The sequence below is a fragment of the Hemitrygon akajei genome, chromosome 14 (assembly GCF_048418815.1).
Source record: "Hemitrygon akajei chromosome 14, sHemAka1.3, whole genome shotgun sequence".
Taxonomy (NCBI): domain Eukaryota; kingdom Metazoa; phylum Chordata; class Chondrichthyes; order Myliobatiformes; family Dasyatidae; genus Hemitrygon; species Hemitrygon akajei.
This window is the reverse complement of record NC_133137.1, coordinates 57,581,707-57,599,329: the sequence shown is the minus strand read 5'-3', so window position 1 is coordinate 57,599,329 and position 17,623 is coordinate 57,581,707. Positions and strand designations below refer to the sequence as shown.

At 40.4% G+C, this 17,623-nt stretch overlaps 1 protein-coding gene across 2 annotated transcripts in view; it reads left to right on the top strand.

Annotated features, from left to right (window-relative positions):
• Positions 1–11,830: 11,830 nt before the first annotated feature.
• pde3a (phosphodiesterase 3A, cGMP-inhibited) overlaps positions 11,831–17,623 on the top strand; it is a 521,929-nt gene continuing 516,136 nt past the window's right edge. For both annotated transcript variants that reach the window (XM_073066138.1, XM_073066136.1), the window contains exon 1: positions 11,831–11,896. In XM_073066138.1, coding sequence (XP_072922239.1) covers positions 11,846–11,896 — 51 coding nt within the window. In that variant the 5' untranslated portion in view covers positions 11,831–11,845. The remainder of the gene's footprint in view (positions 11,897–17,623) is intronic.

Below are 17,623 nucleotides of genomic sequence, written 5' to 3'. Positions count from 1 at the left end.
TGCCATACGAGGTTCATTATTTCATCCTTTGCAATTTCTGCCAATTCCAAGATTTTGCCAACAGACACACATTTTTCCCCCCTTCCCTTCAATCATTTCAAAGGGATTGCTCTCTTCATCACTCTCTGATTTGCTCTTCTGTCCTCTCCAGCCACTCCCCTATGTTTCGTCTCCTTGTAACCAGAGGAGAAGCTGAACTCATCCTTTCAACTCTTCCCTTCCTATCCTCCAGAGACCCAGAGAGTCCTTAACTGAAGCAGTTGCACTGCTTCCTGTTGAGTGTACGGGATTCAATGTTCATGCTGTGGATTTCTTTACATTGAAGAAACAAATTACTCATTCCTTGAGGAGCATCTGTGTTCACTCCCTAGGGACAAATGTGAACCTTTGGGTTATCTGACACTTTAATTCTCTTTCAGTCTCACTCTGGCCTATCGATCAGTGGCCTTTTGCACTGTTACAATGAGAGCCAGAGAAAGTTTGCGTAACAATGCCTTATTTGGACATGTTGCAGTCCCCTGGACTCAGTACTAAATCCTGCAACATTAGGTAACTTGCTTTTCTTGTCAATACTGGAATTGTTCACTCTGCCATTCATCCATCTGTGACATTGGCTCAGCTTTTCTGTCTCAGTTGGTACAATGTGAACTGCTGGACATATCCCACATCTATTAGTAACATATAATGTAGACAAAGAAGCATAATTACCATTTAACTTCCACGATTAACCCATTTTGCCCAGCTTCACCCTATCACAGATATCCCCAATGGCTATCAATTCCTCCCCCACCTCCTTTGTGACTTAAAGCCAGTTTATGTTTCGCTCTCAGATTCTGATTTTACCTCCACAGACACTGTTTGACACTCTGCATGTTTCCAACATTTTGTTTTTTGTTTCAGCTGTCTAACATTTGGTGGCTAAACTCGTAAGAACAACTTTACTGGAAATAGAGCCATGTAGCCAATGCAGTAACTACGAACTGTGACTTACTGTTCAGCCCATTCTCCACTGAAACACACTCTTATCTTCACAGTTTTCCAGGGCTTCAATATTTACACTCTGTGAAATGCACTGTGGCAATTTGCCAAGGTATCTTTGATAAGCCTCAACCTGGAGTTACCATCACCTAGAATTTGGTTCGGAATTACATCAGAACTCCATTAACTCAAAGTGCAAGTATGGAAAAGTATTTTCCTTCATTATCACAGAATGACTGGAAATCTCTCCTATAACTCAGTGAGTATTTCCATCAGGAAAATGAACTTGGTTTAACAAGTTAACATAAGGATATATATGAAGTAGAAATGGGTGTAGAGCAATTAGCTCTGTGTGCCTTCTCTGCAGTTTAATATCATTGCTGATGTTTTACCTCAATACTACTTTCCTACAAAGATCTCATTTAGACACATAAAGTATCCTCATAAAGTTAGCTCACTACTTTTTCCTCAAGGAAAACAAGGAAGGGATAATAAACAAGGAAGGCCATATTAACAACACTTAAATTCCAATAGCAAATTGATACCAGCACTTGTTTCCCTTGAGGCAGTGAATCAGTTGAGAAATATATATTCCAAACTAAAAACAACCAAATATTCTTCTGATTGATAAACACAAGAGCTTCTGCAAATGCAGAAAATTCAGAGAAATACATACAAAATGCTGGAGAAATTCAGAATGTCAGGCAATGTCTGTGGAGTGGAAAAAGCAGTTGATGTTTTAGGCTGAGACCCTTCATCAGGACTTCATTCTTTGAATTGATCTCCTTAACTCTTTCATGTCCATTTGTTGTATTTTAGATGTTGCTTTCATCTGCTCACTCTTTCCTCAGAGAATACAATGAATAGAATAACAAACAGAATGCTGAGCCTCAGTATGAACATCATAACTACATTTTTACTGAAGAGAACTCATATCTTTGGCCTTATTGAATTTAAAACTTTTATGGGTTTCTATAGCTTGTAAGATGAGGAAGTTGATTCCTTAAAGTTGGTATAGCCGGGTGGTAGTGAAGTTAAGCTCCCACTACGCATTAAATGCTCCCAATGGTGTGCGGCTCAAATAGCCTCTGACAACCAAGTCCAGTTCCTGGCCTTCACATGTGGCTTAGCTACTAAGCCCAGCAGAACCGTTTCTACTGACAGGAGAAGGGGTGGGTTACTGGCACCTTAAAACCAGTCACGTTGGGCAGATGGGGTTCATCAGCTGTGGTTGGAAGCTCATCTAGGAGTAGAAAAACTCTGATCTCAAACCTCTGCTGTCTTACAACTATACCCACTCATAGGGAAGGCTTCAGGAATAAACCCCAAGAAAAAATCCAGTACTGGTTCCTAAGGCAGTCCTGCATTGAGTTCAATACTGACTGCCAGCTCCTGAAATGCCACTGGTGCCAAACTGTATTGGTCTCTGCCATTTCTTTAGATTAATCAATTGCATGGAGAGGGAGAGCCTGCTACATGGGCAACAGCCCACTCTCCATATTTTACTGCCCCGTCCTGCGTACTGGCTCATGTATCATATAGACAGCTGGGACACAACATTCATTGTTGACCCTGACCAATGGAGGGCCTCAAGACGAGAAAGATCACCAGACAGGATTAACTACCTGAATATCAAGAAGAGGTCAATCCAGGATTCCAGTTCCTGCTTGTTGGTGTTGAAGACACGTAAGTCTGCTGGTCCTGGAATCTGGAGCAAAAGAGTAAGCTGCTGGGGGAGCTTAGTGGGTCAGGCTGTATTGACAGAGGGAAATGGCAAGTTGACATTTCAGATCGAGGCCCTTTATCTGGACTGATTGCATATTTGCAGTCCAGATGAAGGGTCTTGACCCAAAACATCAACTAGCTGTTTCCCTCCAGATGATTTTTCTCTGGCGGGTCATTTCTTGCCTTTTGGATTTGTGTGGAGTTGGTTTCAAACGCTGTGCTTTCCAGCTCTGGGGTGAGTATATGATCACAGTGTCAAAAGTTCACTCTCTTCAGCAACTCGAGATAAAAACTGTTTACACCTGACATTTCACCCAAAGAATATTAATTGGAAATTTTGAAATGCTTTAAATCTCTAGAAGTTTGTTAGTGGAAACAAACTATCTGCAATAGAAGAAAAAAATTTTCAGAGATCCTGATAAGGACAAATTTCTGGAATGTACAATCCAACAACAAAAGAGATTCTCTAGGCTAATTCCTAAGATGAGTGTGTTGTCCAAAAAACTACAGAAATTAGATTTACTGTATATGCTATAGCAATTAGAAGTATGAATTGTGATCTTACTGAAACATGTAAATTCTTAAAGGGGTATGACCGGGTGTAGATGTTGAAATGATTCCTCCAGTGGGAGAATAACGAACAAGAGGACAGGGATTAGGAGGTAGTCACTTAAACCTGAGATGCTTAAGAACAAATTCTCAAGCATCTAGGATTAACCTCTTCATCATATACATTTACATTTTGCTGTGGTGTGCTGGTCAGGGTGTGACATACAACACAAACTATTATGTTTTGTAACTCTACAAATTAGTAGAAAGAAAAACACGGGAACCCAGGCTAATGTGTCCACTTAGTTGCCATGTAGGCCTGAGAAAGCGTGTTTTTGTTCTGGTTTCCCTATAGATCATCTCTGCCATAATAGTAATACTTTAGATTTGCATTAGCGAGAATATATACGGTAAATAGAAGTGTCCTCTTCTGTAAACTTCTCAGTAACTTCCAAGGGCAGACAAGACAATCCATCGGCATTTCCATGATTAATCATCCTCTTGAATTTGATCTTGTAGTTGTGTCCTCCATGAAGCAGAGCCCATCTCTGCATTCGTGCTGCTGCTGTTAGTGGAACACCCTTCTGTGGATCGAAAATGGACACTAGTGGTTGATGAACAGTAAAGGGGGTAAACTCTCTCCTGTACAAATACTGGCTGAAATGTTTAAACCCCAAATCAGACTCAAGGCTTCTCTGTTAATCTGTGCATAAATTTTCTCTGCAGCAGTTAGGGAACATGATGCAAAGTCTGCAGTGCAGTCACTGTTACTGCTCTTCATATGTGACAGGACTGTACCTATACCATAAGGTGAGACATCACAGACAAGCTTCACTGGGCGATGTTGGTCATAGTGTGTGAGTACAGTGTCTGACATCGCCATTTCCTTTGTCTTTTGGAAAGCCACCTCACTCTGCTTTGTCCATTGCCATTTCTTCCCCATCTGTTAGTAGCAAGTTCAAGGGGTGAAGCACATTAGCCAGGCTTGTCAGGAGCCTGTTATAGTAATTGACAAATCCTAAAATGGACTGATACTGTGACATGTCCTTTGGCCTTGGGGCATCCACCACCGCTTGAATTTTCTCAACACATTTGTGTAATGCCTGTGCGTCAAATGGGTGACCACAGTAACTGATGCTTGGTTTAAAAAATTCACACTTGTCACGTTGTGCTCTGAGCTCGTAATCATCTTTTTAACACTGTCTTGATATTTTGTAGATGTACCTTGTCATTCTTACTGGTAACAATCATGTCATCCCGGTAACACTGAGTGCCTGGGCAGCCTTGCAACACCTGTTCCATAGCTTTTTGCCAGAGTGCAGATGCAGATGCACCTCCAAAAATAAGCTTCTTATAGTGATAAAGCCCTTTGTGAGTGTTTATGGTGAGAAACACTTTGGACTTTTCCTCCATCTCCAACTATAGGTAGGGTTCAACTGTCCACTTTGCGAAGTGTTTCCCTCCAGAAAGGTTTGCAAAGATGTCCTCTATCCTGGGCAGAGGATATTGATCTACTTTCAGTACTGGTTTATAATGACATTAAAATCACCACAGATCATGACCGACCCATCTTTCTTTGCTGCTGGGACCATTGGCAATGCTCATGGGCTCCAATCAACCTTGGAAAACATTATTTTCGGCCTCCATCTGATCTAGCCCACTGGCTACTTTATAATGATAGTATAAGAAAATGGACAGGCTTTATCAAACTTTGGTGTGGCATTTTGACTTAACACTGTCTTACCCTTGATATGTTTGAGTTTTCCAGTTGCACTCTTGGTACTGGCATCATTCAGTACCTTTCAGTTGACTCCATTGCAGGGGATGTGGTATGCAACTGGTGGATAGATCTCCCATCAAGCTGCTGATCCTTTCGTTTCTACCACATATAAGCCCAATATGGCTTGTTGGTTGTGGTATTTCACTGTGACAAATGCCATTCCCACAGGAATGATCTTTTTCCAATATAAGTTTTTAGTTGGATATCTGCTGGCTTCAGCTCAATGTCTTTGAAGTGCCTTTCAAACTCATTTTGTGGAATGACTGAAACAGCCGAGCCGGTGTCCAATTCCATTTTAATGAATTTGCCAACTACTCCGGGGTGTAAGCCATATTACTTGTCTCTTGCTAGCTTTCACATCGAAAGTCTCAAGGCATCCCAGTCCTGTGTTACAAACAAGAGAAAATCTGCAGATGCTGGAAATCTGAGCAACACACACAAAATGCAGGAGGAACTCAGCAGGCCAGGCAGCGTCTGTGGAAATAAGTACACTCGGCATGTTGACTGTACTTTTTCCCATAGATGCTGCCTGGCCTGCTGAGTTCCTCCAGAATCCTCTGTGTGTTGCCCAGTACTGCATAACTCTCATCATTATCAGATTTTTCATCAACAGCATGTAAATTAGTGGTCTTTTTGAAACAGCAACTTGACTTTTTTTTAATCTTTATCTTTTTCCTGTGCAGCCCATATATCTTTGTCTGCCTGACATGCTCTTGGTATGTGTTTTACTTTGTTGCATTTTCTGCAACTTTTGCCTTTAAACATGCGTTGGGTTGTTGTATGTGAGCACTGCCACAACGCTAACACAATTTGTTTGGCCAGGTAGATGTCTGCTAAAATTGCAATTTTAATTATGCTCACTTTCATTCCTAACTGCAATTTAGTTGTGTCTCTGGCTGCTGTTCCAATTGATACAGCAATTTCAATAACTCCTTTAAATATGAGTTGTGTTTCATTTAGGAGATATGTTTGAATGCTCTCTTGTAAGATTGTTAGAAAAAAACTTCTAATTTAAGTTTAAATTAACATACAACCAAAATTGATCCCACGCGTCTTGCACTTTCCCTTCACTGTTAATTCGTACTGCTTGTTATGTTTGTCCATTTTCTGCATTTTTGTTAACTCAACAGTCTCTCTCCTCTCCCGAAGAAATAATGCTGTGCTTCAATAGGTAGGCAGTCATCTTGGGTTTGTTTTAAAATTTACTTAGCGCCTCTGTTTTGTAACACCAGAAGCTAACCGAAAGAAAAACACGGCTGTCCAGCATTATATGTCTACTTAGTCTCTTTTCTTAGGTGAGGTGCCCATGTATGATGTGGTGATGTAATGACTTATGCCATTCACATACGTCTTACACATAACCCATAATGAATTATGTAAACAAACAAAAAATGTCTAATTAAACAATATATTTACAATATTACTCAAATATTTCTGAAATATTAAATACACTACAAAAGCAACATTCAACAATGATTAAGAGTAAAGAATTATATTTAAAAATAAAGAATTATATACAAAAAAGCTAATAAAGTTAGAGTTTAAAGGATGGATATGGACTAAAATGTGTATAAATAAATAAATACCAGAATGTATTTACAATGTAAACAGCTTTATAAAAAAGTTTCTGCAGTGCAGTGATGGGAGGTGGGGGTGGGTTCTAACTAGAATAGTTGATCAGATTCACTGTCTGGGGGAAGAAACTTTTAAGGTGGCATGAGGTTTTTGTTTTAATAACTCTATAGCACTTTCCAGAAGTGAGCTTTCGTAAAAGGTTGTTTGCAGGGTGAATAGTGTTTGCAATATTTTTTTCTGCCCACTTGTTCGTCCTGCACTCATACAAGTCCTACAGTGATGGGAGACTACAGCCAATGACCTTTTCAGCTCACTTGACTGTTTCCTGCAGCTTTCATCTGTTAAGAGAGGATGTGCACCAAACTAGACTGAAACAGCTGAAGTCAGGTTGCTCTCTGTGTAGAATTGTACCAGTATGTTCTGGGCAAGATGGAATTTTACCATTTGCCTCAAGATGCACATCCTGTGTTGAGCCTTTTTATTAATGAAGGAGATATGGTTCTCACCCTTGGGGTCCTGCAAAATAATAATGCCCAGGAACCTGAATGTTGAAATCTAGAGATGTTGATAATGAATGGGTGGAGAAGATGCACATCTCCCCTGAAGCTGATATATGTATCTTCATGGTTTGATGGCATTCAGTTCCAAGTTGTTGTCATTGTGCCAGGACACTAGCTTGTAACTGCCTGGCAGTCCTTGGATTCTCACTGAGGATTGTGAATCTCGGAAGTTCGTTCTCCCTGAGGGTTGTGGAGGATATATCATAAGGAGTCCTTATAAAATGAAGAAGATAAATTTTTGAAAGAATGGGGAAATTGAGGGCTACAGGAAGAAGAGCTGAAATTATCTTATGGAATTTTATTGAATGCAGATTTGATGGGTTGGTGGCTTACTCCTGCCCCTGTATTATTGTGCTCTCAACACTATATTAGTTTTGTTTTCATTTGAAATTGCAGGTATCTGGATGGAACAATCTAGGCATCTGGTTTTGTATATTTAAATATTTCAAAATGTTTTCCGAACACTGCATATTAACAATAGCTTGAAGCAGAATTATTTATGAATGTTTTATTGGTAGAAAGTATTTGTTTTAAGTAACCCCCCTCCCTCCCCCAATCTTATTAATTTTCCACTTACAACTCAGATGGAGGGTGGTAACTTTGTTGATTTAGAAGATTCTAAAGTTTTTTTTCAGTAGAAGAAATTTATTTAACATGACAGTGTTTGCATAAATAGAGCCAGCAGGCTGCATAAATATTACCCAAGCAAGTTAGTTAAGCAGGTTTATTCTGACATGTGGTGCTTTTGGTATCTTGGCTTCAGCCTGTGTGAGTATTGGGAGTATAGTTAAATTTAGAGAAATAAATGTAGTCCATCATTGGCAAAATGCAAATCAACTATGCTTTAGGGTGCATAATTTGGATTAGTCTCTACTTTCTGCAAAGATTGAGGAAAGTCCGTCTCCCACCCCCCATCCTCATCACATTCTACAGGGGTTGTATTGAGAGCATCCTGAGCAGCTGCATCACTGCCTGGTTCGGAAATTGCACCGCCTCGGATCGCAAGATCCTGCAGCAGATAGTGAGGTCAGCTGAGAAGATCATCGGGGTCTCTCTTCCTGCCATTACGGACATTTACACTACACACTGTATCCGCAAAGCAAACAGCATTATGAAGGACCCTACGTACCCCTCATACAAACTCTTCTCCCTCCTGCCATCTGGGAAAAGGTTCCAAAGCATTCAGGCTCTCACGACCAGACTATGTAACAGTTTATTCCCCCAAGCCATCAGACTCCTCAATACCCAGAGTCTGGACTGACACCTTACTGCCCTATTGGCTTGTTTATTATTTATTGTAACGCCTGCACTATTTTGTGCACGTTATGCAGTCCTGGGTAGGTCTGTAGTCTAGTGTAGTTTTTTACGTAGCTCAGTCTAGTTTTTGTACTGTGTCATGTAACACCATGGTCCCGAAAAACGTCTCATTTTTACTATGTAAAAATGTACCAGCAGCTATGGTCAAAATGACAATAAAAAGTGACTTGACTTGACTTGAAACATGGTGCCTTTACACTTGTATGAAGTCACCAATTTTTTGTATTGATTTTATAGATTTGCATAGGTCTTTGGACATCCTGTTGGCATTGTTGAAGCAGTGGGTTTTTACAAAATAGGGTTGCTAGCCACAAGCCCAACTCTCCTCCTTTTGCAACTGGGCTTGAGGCAATCCATGGTAGAGTTCCAAAATACTTGAATAGTTGGCAAATGCCTCAAGATATTGTCTGTAGTTAGTTTTGCACTAGCTGAAACAACTCTAATGAAGGGTCTCGGCACAAAATGTTGATTGTACTCTTCTCCATAGATGCTGCCTGGCAATGCTGAGTTCCTCCAGCATTTTGTGTGTGTTGCTTGGAAATTCAGCATCTGCAGATTTTATCTTGTCTGCATCTGCTGATCCGTCTGCACTGGACTAAATCACTTTGTGGTTTTGACGGAAAGTTTCCAACAGATATATTTACATGACAGCAATATCATAAAAGATCCGCCCAATCCTGATCAAGGACTGTTTGTTCACTTCCTTCAGGGAAGAGGCCATGCAGCATTCACCAGGATCACCAGAACCACAGAACTCAAAAGCAATTACCGGTACTTCCCCCCAAGCCCTGAGGCAGATCAACACCTCCACTTATTAACCCAACCCTCCACACCTCCTATCATCACTACTTTATCAATTCCTGTCAGTCACCTGTGTACAGATACTTTTGTACTTGGTGTTACACACATCCAGACTATGTATATAAACTAATCTTATGTATTTAAATTTATTGTGTTATATTATTGTGTTCTTTATGTTGTTGTGTTTTTTATGCTACAGCAGAACCAGAGTAATGATTGCTTTGTTCTTCTTTATACCAATGTATTCACGAATGACAATAATTAATCTTGAATCTTGAATGACTCCGGGCATTACTAACTTGCCACTGTGTCCCTCTGATTTCTGCCATACCTCCTTTCATATTGTATAGTTTAAAATGGAGTCACTGAACAGTATATTCAGCTGCAGGGTTATATGTTCAAAAATATTGGAGCAGACCTACCTTCAAGATAACCATTGTGAGTTCTTGAGGCAGCACAAGCAAAGGCTGGAAGTTGCTACAGGACCATAACTGAATTTAAGAAGGGACTAGAGCAAAGATTCCCAGCTTTTTCATGCCATGGACCAATTCCATTAAGCAAGGGGTCCGTGGGAACCCCTGGGCTAGAGGGTCAACCCTCACTGCTGTTGATGATGTGGTAAAGGCATTCCCGAAACAGTGTATAGTGGTGATAAGAATAATAAACTCTGGCACAACAGGACACAGTTTGGAGCCATATTTTTCAATGTGAATGGTTTCTTTGTGCTATTTATAAGCCCAGAATTCTGCATCCAAGGGTTAATCATGCCAGTGCTAGAAGAGGATCATCTCAGACTATTAGTAATATATTAGAGTTTCTTACCTGCAAATTGTTTACTTTTTTAAAGGTGGATCTGAGCTGTATCAGGCAAGAAATGGATTTACTTGAGTGACTAATGGAATAAGTTGTGAATTCACATTCATTACAATTTAAATTTGGATAAGAGTTGTTCCAATATCCTTGTCTATAATTCAGTTAAAATACCTTATCTGTAACTTTCTTTCAATGACTGATTGCACAAGGCAACATTTATTTGATCTAGGCCATGATTTTGCCTTTATAAAGGCACAATTAAGCACTGAGAACACACAGGGGACTGGCATAAATATTGGAAGGTGTGCACCATCCTTTGCCTTCTTTGGTCGCATCAATCAGCTCAGAAAACACAGAACCAGATTGAAAGCAAGTTACCTTCAATCCCAAGAGAGTGCACAACAAGAAAATAGATGTTTTTTTTCTCCCAGTTGGAGAAGACTCTATAGGCAGAAATCTCAAGTTGTTTGATTAATTCTGTCACTGACTTTTATGATCCCCATGTGGCTGAACCCTATTGGAAGTAGTGACAGGAGCAGTTAGAGAATGTTTTCAGCTCAATGGCAATGGATGACATGCCCGTCAGATAATTGAAAGTGTCCTCTTTCTGATGGCTGGAAGCCTTCCAAAGTTACAGCTTGGCTTTTGCAACTAAGTTTTAACCTCATACATAAGTTTAAAATTATGAGGGGCATAGAAAAGTTGGTAACAGTCTTTCCTCCGGGGTAGAGAAGAACAAAACTAAGGGACATTGATTTAAGGTGAAAGGAGTAAGATTTAAAGGGGACAGCTCTGGGGCAACTTTTTCACACAGTGATAAGTGTATGGTATGAGCTGCCAGAGGAAGTGGTTGAGGCAGATACAATAGTATTATTCAGGAAGCACTTGTATAGATATATGGAGGGGTCAGACCTAGAGGGATTTGGGCTGAACGCAGGAAATTGGGACTAGTTGGGCGGGCACCATGTTTGGCGTGGACCGATGGGGCCAAAGGGCTCGTAACCGCACTGCACTGCACATAATAGGAATTTAACACAATGAAGATTCTTAATTCGTGCTGTGGGCAATGGGATTATCCATACTCTAAATGGTAAGATGCTTGATGGAGAAATAACAAACAACATCATAAATCTGACTTCCTGGCCATTAACACATTACTGTGTTTGGAATTTAGCTATCCTCAAATTGGCTTCTGTTCTTTCCAACAATGCAATTGTAAATCCATTTCAAAAATACTTCATTAGCTGTGAAAGCTTTATTCAGCCCTTGGATCAGTCAGGTGCCATAGTCATCCACATTTTCTGAGTTATTTTTGACCTGAAAACTGTGGCTGTCACTTTGCACAAGACATAATAGTTTGTTATTGCATTGACTACTAGATGACAGGCTGTCTGAAATGCTGTATGATTTATTCATTCCTTGTTATGAGGATGTGGATTTGTTTCAGAAGTGAGAATGTACGTTGAGACTTTTTAATCTGAAGAGATCTATATAATGAATTGAACCAGTAGTGTCATAAGGCATTTAAATCTATGTTTAATTTGGCACGGGTTGGCATTAGATCAGCCGCATAAGTCCAAACGGCCAAAGAGACTCTGAGAGGAAATTTCACATTAGCCCAGTAGAGGGTGTGTGAATGAAGTCAAGCATGATCAGTGGTGATAAACACAAGAGATTCTACAGATGCTGGAAATCCAGAGCAATGCACATAAAGTGCTGGATGAACTCAGTAGGTCAGGCAGTGTCAATGGAGAGGAAAAAACAGCTGATGTTTTGCACTGAGCCCTTTCATCAGGAGGTCAGTGAGTGCACTTTAATCTTACCTACCTTGTCATATCTTTTCCTGACTGCGAGTTAAAGCAGGGAGACCAGATTCCATTTCCAAAACCTGATTCTCCTTACGTTCAAAATCAAGTCTATGTTCGTAATGTAATTAATCCCATTTTGCTGCCTCTTGTTTTTTAAGCCCTTCTTAGAAACAGAACACTGGTTATGCTGCTTCCTCACAACTTCAGTGATCTGAGTTCAATCCTGATCTCTGGCACTGTCTGTGTGGAGTTCATAAGTTCTGTCTATGACCACGTGGCCATTACCTCCAAAGGCATGTGAGTTAGCAGGTCAAAAAGCCTCTATAAATTTCTCCTAGTTTATTGGTCAGTTGTAGAATCTGGCAGAGTGATATGAAAGTGGGGAGGATAAGTCAGATCATTGCTGGATTGGTGTAAATAGGTGTTTGATGGCTGGCATAGGCTCGATGGGCTAAAAGGCCTGTTTCCATGTTGCATGGATTTAAGATACTGAAATCAAATTGACTTGGAATGTTAACTGTTTCCTTTCATCTCGGGAGCTGCCTGACTTGCTGAGTGTTCTTCTGCATTTTCTGCATTGAAATTTACAGCATTTGTACTTGTTTTGCATTGGTCTTTGACATATTAATCTGAGGTCCTCCATCTGCCATTGCAGTGAAGGTATTACAATTATTTTAAACAAGTTAGTTCTCGTGCTAAAATGAGAAGGAGAAGGTCTTTGAATGAACGAGTTAAGCCTCCAATTGATAATGTCTGTGCTGTGATTTCAGAGCCCAAAGTATGCAAAAGGGATGGTTGAGACACAGCTGTAAGCGCCAGGGAGGTGGGAAAATATTTTGGAAGATTGTCAAATGGTTTAGTACATTTTGCTCAACTATATCTGGACACTATAACTTTCCCAAAGATAAATGGTAATTGGTAAAGAAATATTATGTGCAGTGTATCATGTTTTTGAACATATCTGCATTCAGTTCCTGCCTGTGGGGCAAAACAAATCTGTGCCTTGAGAAAGCAACCTTGTACTCCAGCTGTAAGAAAAGGTGGACATTGGCCAAGCACCCATAATACACATGGGCTTCTCAACGTGGTGCAAACAGGGCAATTGACCCACAAGCCTAAGATCCCTGGGACTGAATTCTCATCATAGCCAGTAGATGGCGCAGTTTTGTACCATTTTATTACCATTTTATAACCCCTCTCCCGACCCGAAACACTTCTATTCCCCACCCCTCCTCCCACTAATGCAACTTAAATCTTCTTAAATAACTCTGGGGATGTTGGAGAAAAAGAATTGGCCAGCACAGGAAATCTGTGGAAAATTCCTCTCTGGTTCTCAGCAGTACAGCAACAATGACGTCAAAGAGCATTCTAATTTGTGTGGCTTCAGTTAGATGCAGATGCGCACAGTAAGTGGTATGAACTTTGGCATAATGGGAGGTACTTCGTAGATTCTGCCTTCTTGAATCATATTCCTTTGCAAAGAGCTTCAGCACAGTCAGTTACCCTGAGCTCTTTAATCCTTCTCTTTTCTGTATATTTGTTAAAACGTAATATCCACTTAAAATATATACAGTACATATATTTTCAAATATTTCCCCTTTTATTTCTTTTGGTGGAGGTTTGCAATCATCTGTTTCACCTTTGCAGAGTAAGCCTTCAGGCTGATTTTGAGGGGCTTAACATGCTTCACACATGAAACATCAAACACTGTGTTACAGATGAAAGTCGGGACTAAATATGAGTTTCTGTTAGCAAATTTCTCAGTCAGTATGTATCTGAGAAATACTGACTGCAGTGGTTCTAATAACAGTAGATCATAAACACAAGAAACACTGCAGATGCTGGAAATCTAGAGCAACACACACAGAATGCCGGAAGAACTCTGCAGGCTGAGACCATTCTACAGGACTGAATCAGAGTCCTGAAGAAGGGTCTCGGCCTGAAACATCAACTGTTTATTCATTCCCTTCGATGCTGCCTGACCTGCTGAGCTCCTCCAGAGTCTTGTGTGTTACTCTAATAACTGTAGATCAATGAACTTAAATGCATCTGCGATAGAAATCCCCCGTTCTGGGGGTTGGAATGGTTAGAACCTTCTGCATGTTTTAAATAATACTTTGTTTTAAAGTCTAGCAGTACATGTATAAAACTACAGTTGTAGAATAGGGCAGAAAATGAAGCTTTTCTTCCTTTTATGACCACAATATGACCACATGATATGTGGTCTGGATTTTAGAAAGAGCTGTCCTGTTCCCTGCAATTGAACTGCTTTTCAAGTTGATATTCAGTTATCTTTTTTTACAACTCTGATTGAACCTGCTTCCACCACCTTTTCAAGCAGGGTATTCTGAATTATAATGACTTGCAGCATTAAGAAATTCTTATTTCTCTGTTTTTTTTTGTCAACTACCTGAATAACCTCAAGTCTCACTGTTTTAACAAGTCTTGAACATTGAAAGAGAGAAAAAAACAATTTAGAATGATACTCCTTTGGAAGCTGCCAATTTAAAAAGCCACAAGCAAACCCAGAAGCTAATTTCAGTCCAAAATGAAAAATAACGGCCGAATCCATTTTACACCTTAGCAATAAAGAGACTGGCCAGATTTACTTATATCAGGGCTTTGAACCAGACTACTTCTGTTGGAAAACAACTCCCATTAAGCATGAGAGAGAACCAGGGAATCTGGGGTGATGAACAGGAAACATATGTAAACCAGCAGATATGAAGACCAGGAAATATAAAGAGGAAGATTGGAGAAAGAATGAACATGAAGGTTGTTGACTTGATGGCAAATCAAGTACAGAAAAGGAAATAAAAAGCGGGAAAGAAAGCCTAGATTAAGAGACAGTAAAGAAAACTAAATTAAAATGTAAACCAACATCATAAAACAATCCACAAAGCAAACCAAATAGAGTCTTAAATTTAATTCATTTTCTCCATCTGTCATTCACTCTTTGCCTCTAATTACTAACTCTATACATGTCAGCAGGTCAGGGAGCATCGATGGAAAGAGAAACAGTTAATGTTTCAAACTAATGTACTTTCATCAGAATTGGAGTGCATGCAGAGAAGAGGAGAGTGGTTAACATGCGTAAAACCTTATGACAATTCATGCACCCTCTTGGCATCTGTCTCCAAAATTAGACTCACTCAATACCACTGGAAAAGAAAAACATCCTGAAGGTTATAAGTGGTTAGTTTCTTTTGTAAGTTTATTAAAATCACTCACAAGGAAGTGAAGGGCCACTGGAACATACATATAACATGACAATTGTAAAATCATAGATCCACCCGGCAAAAAGGAATAATTGAATTTCAAAATTGTCCGAGCCTCTGCTTTGCAAACATTAAAGACTGCAAATTTCAATCATTCATGAATTCTGATCGTCCCCTGGATTTTTCTTCTCTGACTCCATCTCTTTGCCTTGTTTTCACTGCTCCTCCAATCTTCCCCTCACAAAAAGAACAAACCTCAAGTTCATCCCTGTGTTCACCTCAATATTTATTTATCTATTTACTCAGAGATACAGCACGGTAGTAAGCCCTTCCGACTCAACAAGCCTGTGCCACCCAATTACGCGTGTGTGACCAATTAACCTACTAACCCATATGTCTTTGGAATGTGGGAGGAAACCCACACTATCAGGGGGAGAACATAAAGACTCCTTAAGACAGTAATGGAATTGAGTGCTGGTCACTGGCACTGTAGTAGTTTTATACTAACCGTTACACTATATGCCGTCCCAGGAACACTAGAGATTGTGGGCTCAGTCATGTTGCGCTCTTCTGCTGCCTTTGCCCCTGTGACTATCTTCACTCAAGACTATGGATCCTCTCCCTGTTCTTCAGCTTTATACTCTATTTAGACACTCTAATGACATTAATGGATCTACTTATTGCTGTTGTGACACTTATCCTATCAATTCATCCCTGCCCTAGGTCATTCTAACCTACCTACCTCTGAACTTGCAGCATTCCTCTCATGAGAGACTGATACCAGTAGCTGATAAAGGTTGTGGCACTGTGGTTTTGTGAGCTGACCTCTATCTTAGGGGGCTGAACACCAGCTCTCTTACACCTCCTTCTGCCTTCATCTGGTCCACAATCACACTTCTGAATTTTGATATTGGTTCCTCTGGTGATCATTCCTGTATGGCACCCATCTTCCCAGTGCCCCATTCCTAGACTTCTTCCTTGCCAAGTTCCACAGGCAGGGCTGTCCCGGTAAGGCCATCATTTCAAACTGTTTTTGTGCCATGGAACTCAACTCTTCCCATTCTTTCTTCCATTGTTCAGCCTCTTCCTACTTACATTCATGACATCTCTTCCAATTTCCTGCTCACTTTCATCATGGACATCCAATTCTTCTACATCTCTACTCCACACAAAACTGATTTCAGAATCATTCCCCATTCAGCACCATCACCCTCATTCAGCTGGCTTAACTTGTTCTCACATTGAACAACTTTTCTTTTAACTCCACTCTCTTCCTTAAAATCAAATATAGCTATGGGATGCTATGGTTTAATGGAACCATTCTTGCTTCCTACCCCATTCCTCACCCCTTGACTGGTTTATTGAGCATTGTTGCTGCTTCCTGCACTAGTACAGAATTCACTTTTGTGTCAGCTTTGCTATCAGTTTCCATCAAGCTCTCAATTACACCTGGGCCATCTCTGTCTCTTCCCTCTCCTCAGCTTCTCCGTCTCCATCTTGGAGTAGGGGTGGAGGGGAGGTTGAATTAGGATGTTCAGAGGCCAATATGTGTATTATATGCTCACGGGCTCCCTTTCCTGTCCTGACTACACCACTTCCCATCCTGCTTTGTGAGGACTCCATTTCAATGTATAACTTCCCTAGGTAGAGTGGACATGGAGGGGATGTTTCTTATCATGTGGGAGCCTGGGAACAGCAGGCACAGCCTCAGAATAGAAGGACATCCTGTTAGAACTGAAAGTTTTTTAGCCAGGGGGTGATGAATCTGTGGAATTCATTGCCACTGATAGCTATGGAGACTAAATCATTGGGTATATTTAAAGTAGAGGTTTGATAGTCCTTGATGAGTAAGGGCATCAAAAGTTACAGGGAGGACATAAGAAAATGAAGCCATGGAGGAACGGTGGAGCAGACTTGACAGGCTGAATGGCCAGATTCTACTCCAATGTCTTGTGGTCTGAATTCCACTTGTTTGCTCATTTCTCTACTTCCTTCACATCTCTTTTGATGATGATGTCACTAATGCTTCTCAGATGCTGTCTTTTTTACATTATGATTTTCCTCCATAATCACTTCAATTCCAGCTATTGTAATCCACTTCTTCCACCCACAATCCTTCTTCTCCCTCTCTTGAGTAAAGATAAGCTCCCCCTTTGCCTCATTTCTCTCATCGAAAGAGTCTAAAACCTTCTCTCCCCTGTTATTGTTCCTTGAGAAATCATTCCCTCTGAAGCACCCTGATTCACTTGTTCATCTCCACCTAAACCATACAACTGTAGGCACATGTGCAATTGGTAGAACTGTTACCATACAGGTTTAATAGTGACCTCTGGTACTATATTTGTGGAGTTTTCACATCTATGTTCAGCAGTTCCCTTACACATCACAAAGCCATACAGGTTAATAGGTTAAGTGGCCTTTGTGAGAAGCCACAGTGTATAGGGGAGAGGTGAAGATGTGGGGAGAATTCTTTAAAAAATAAATTTAAAGCATTATTTG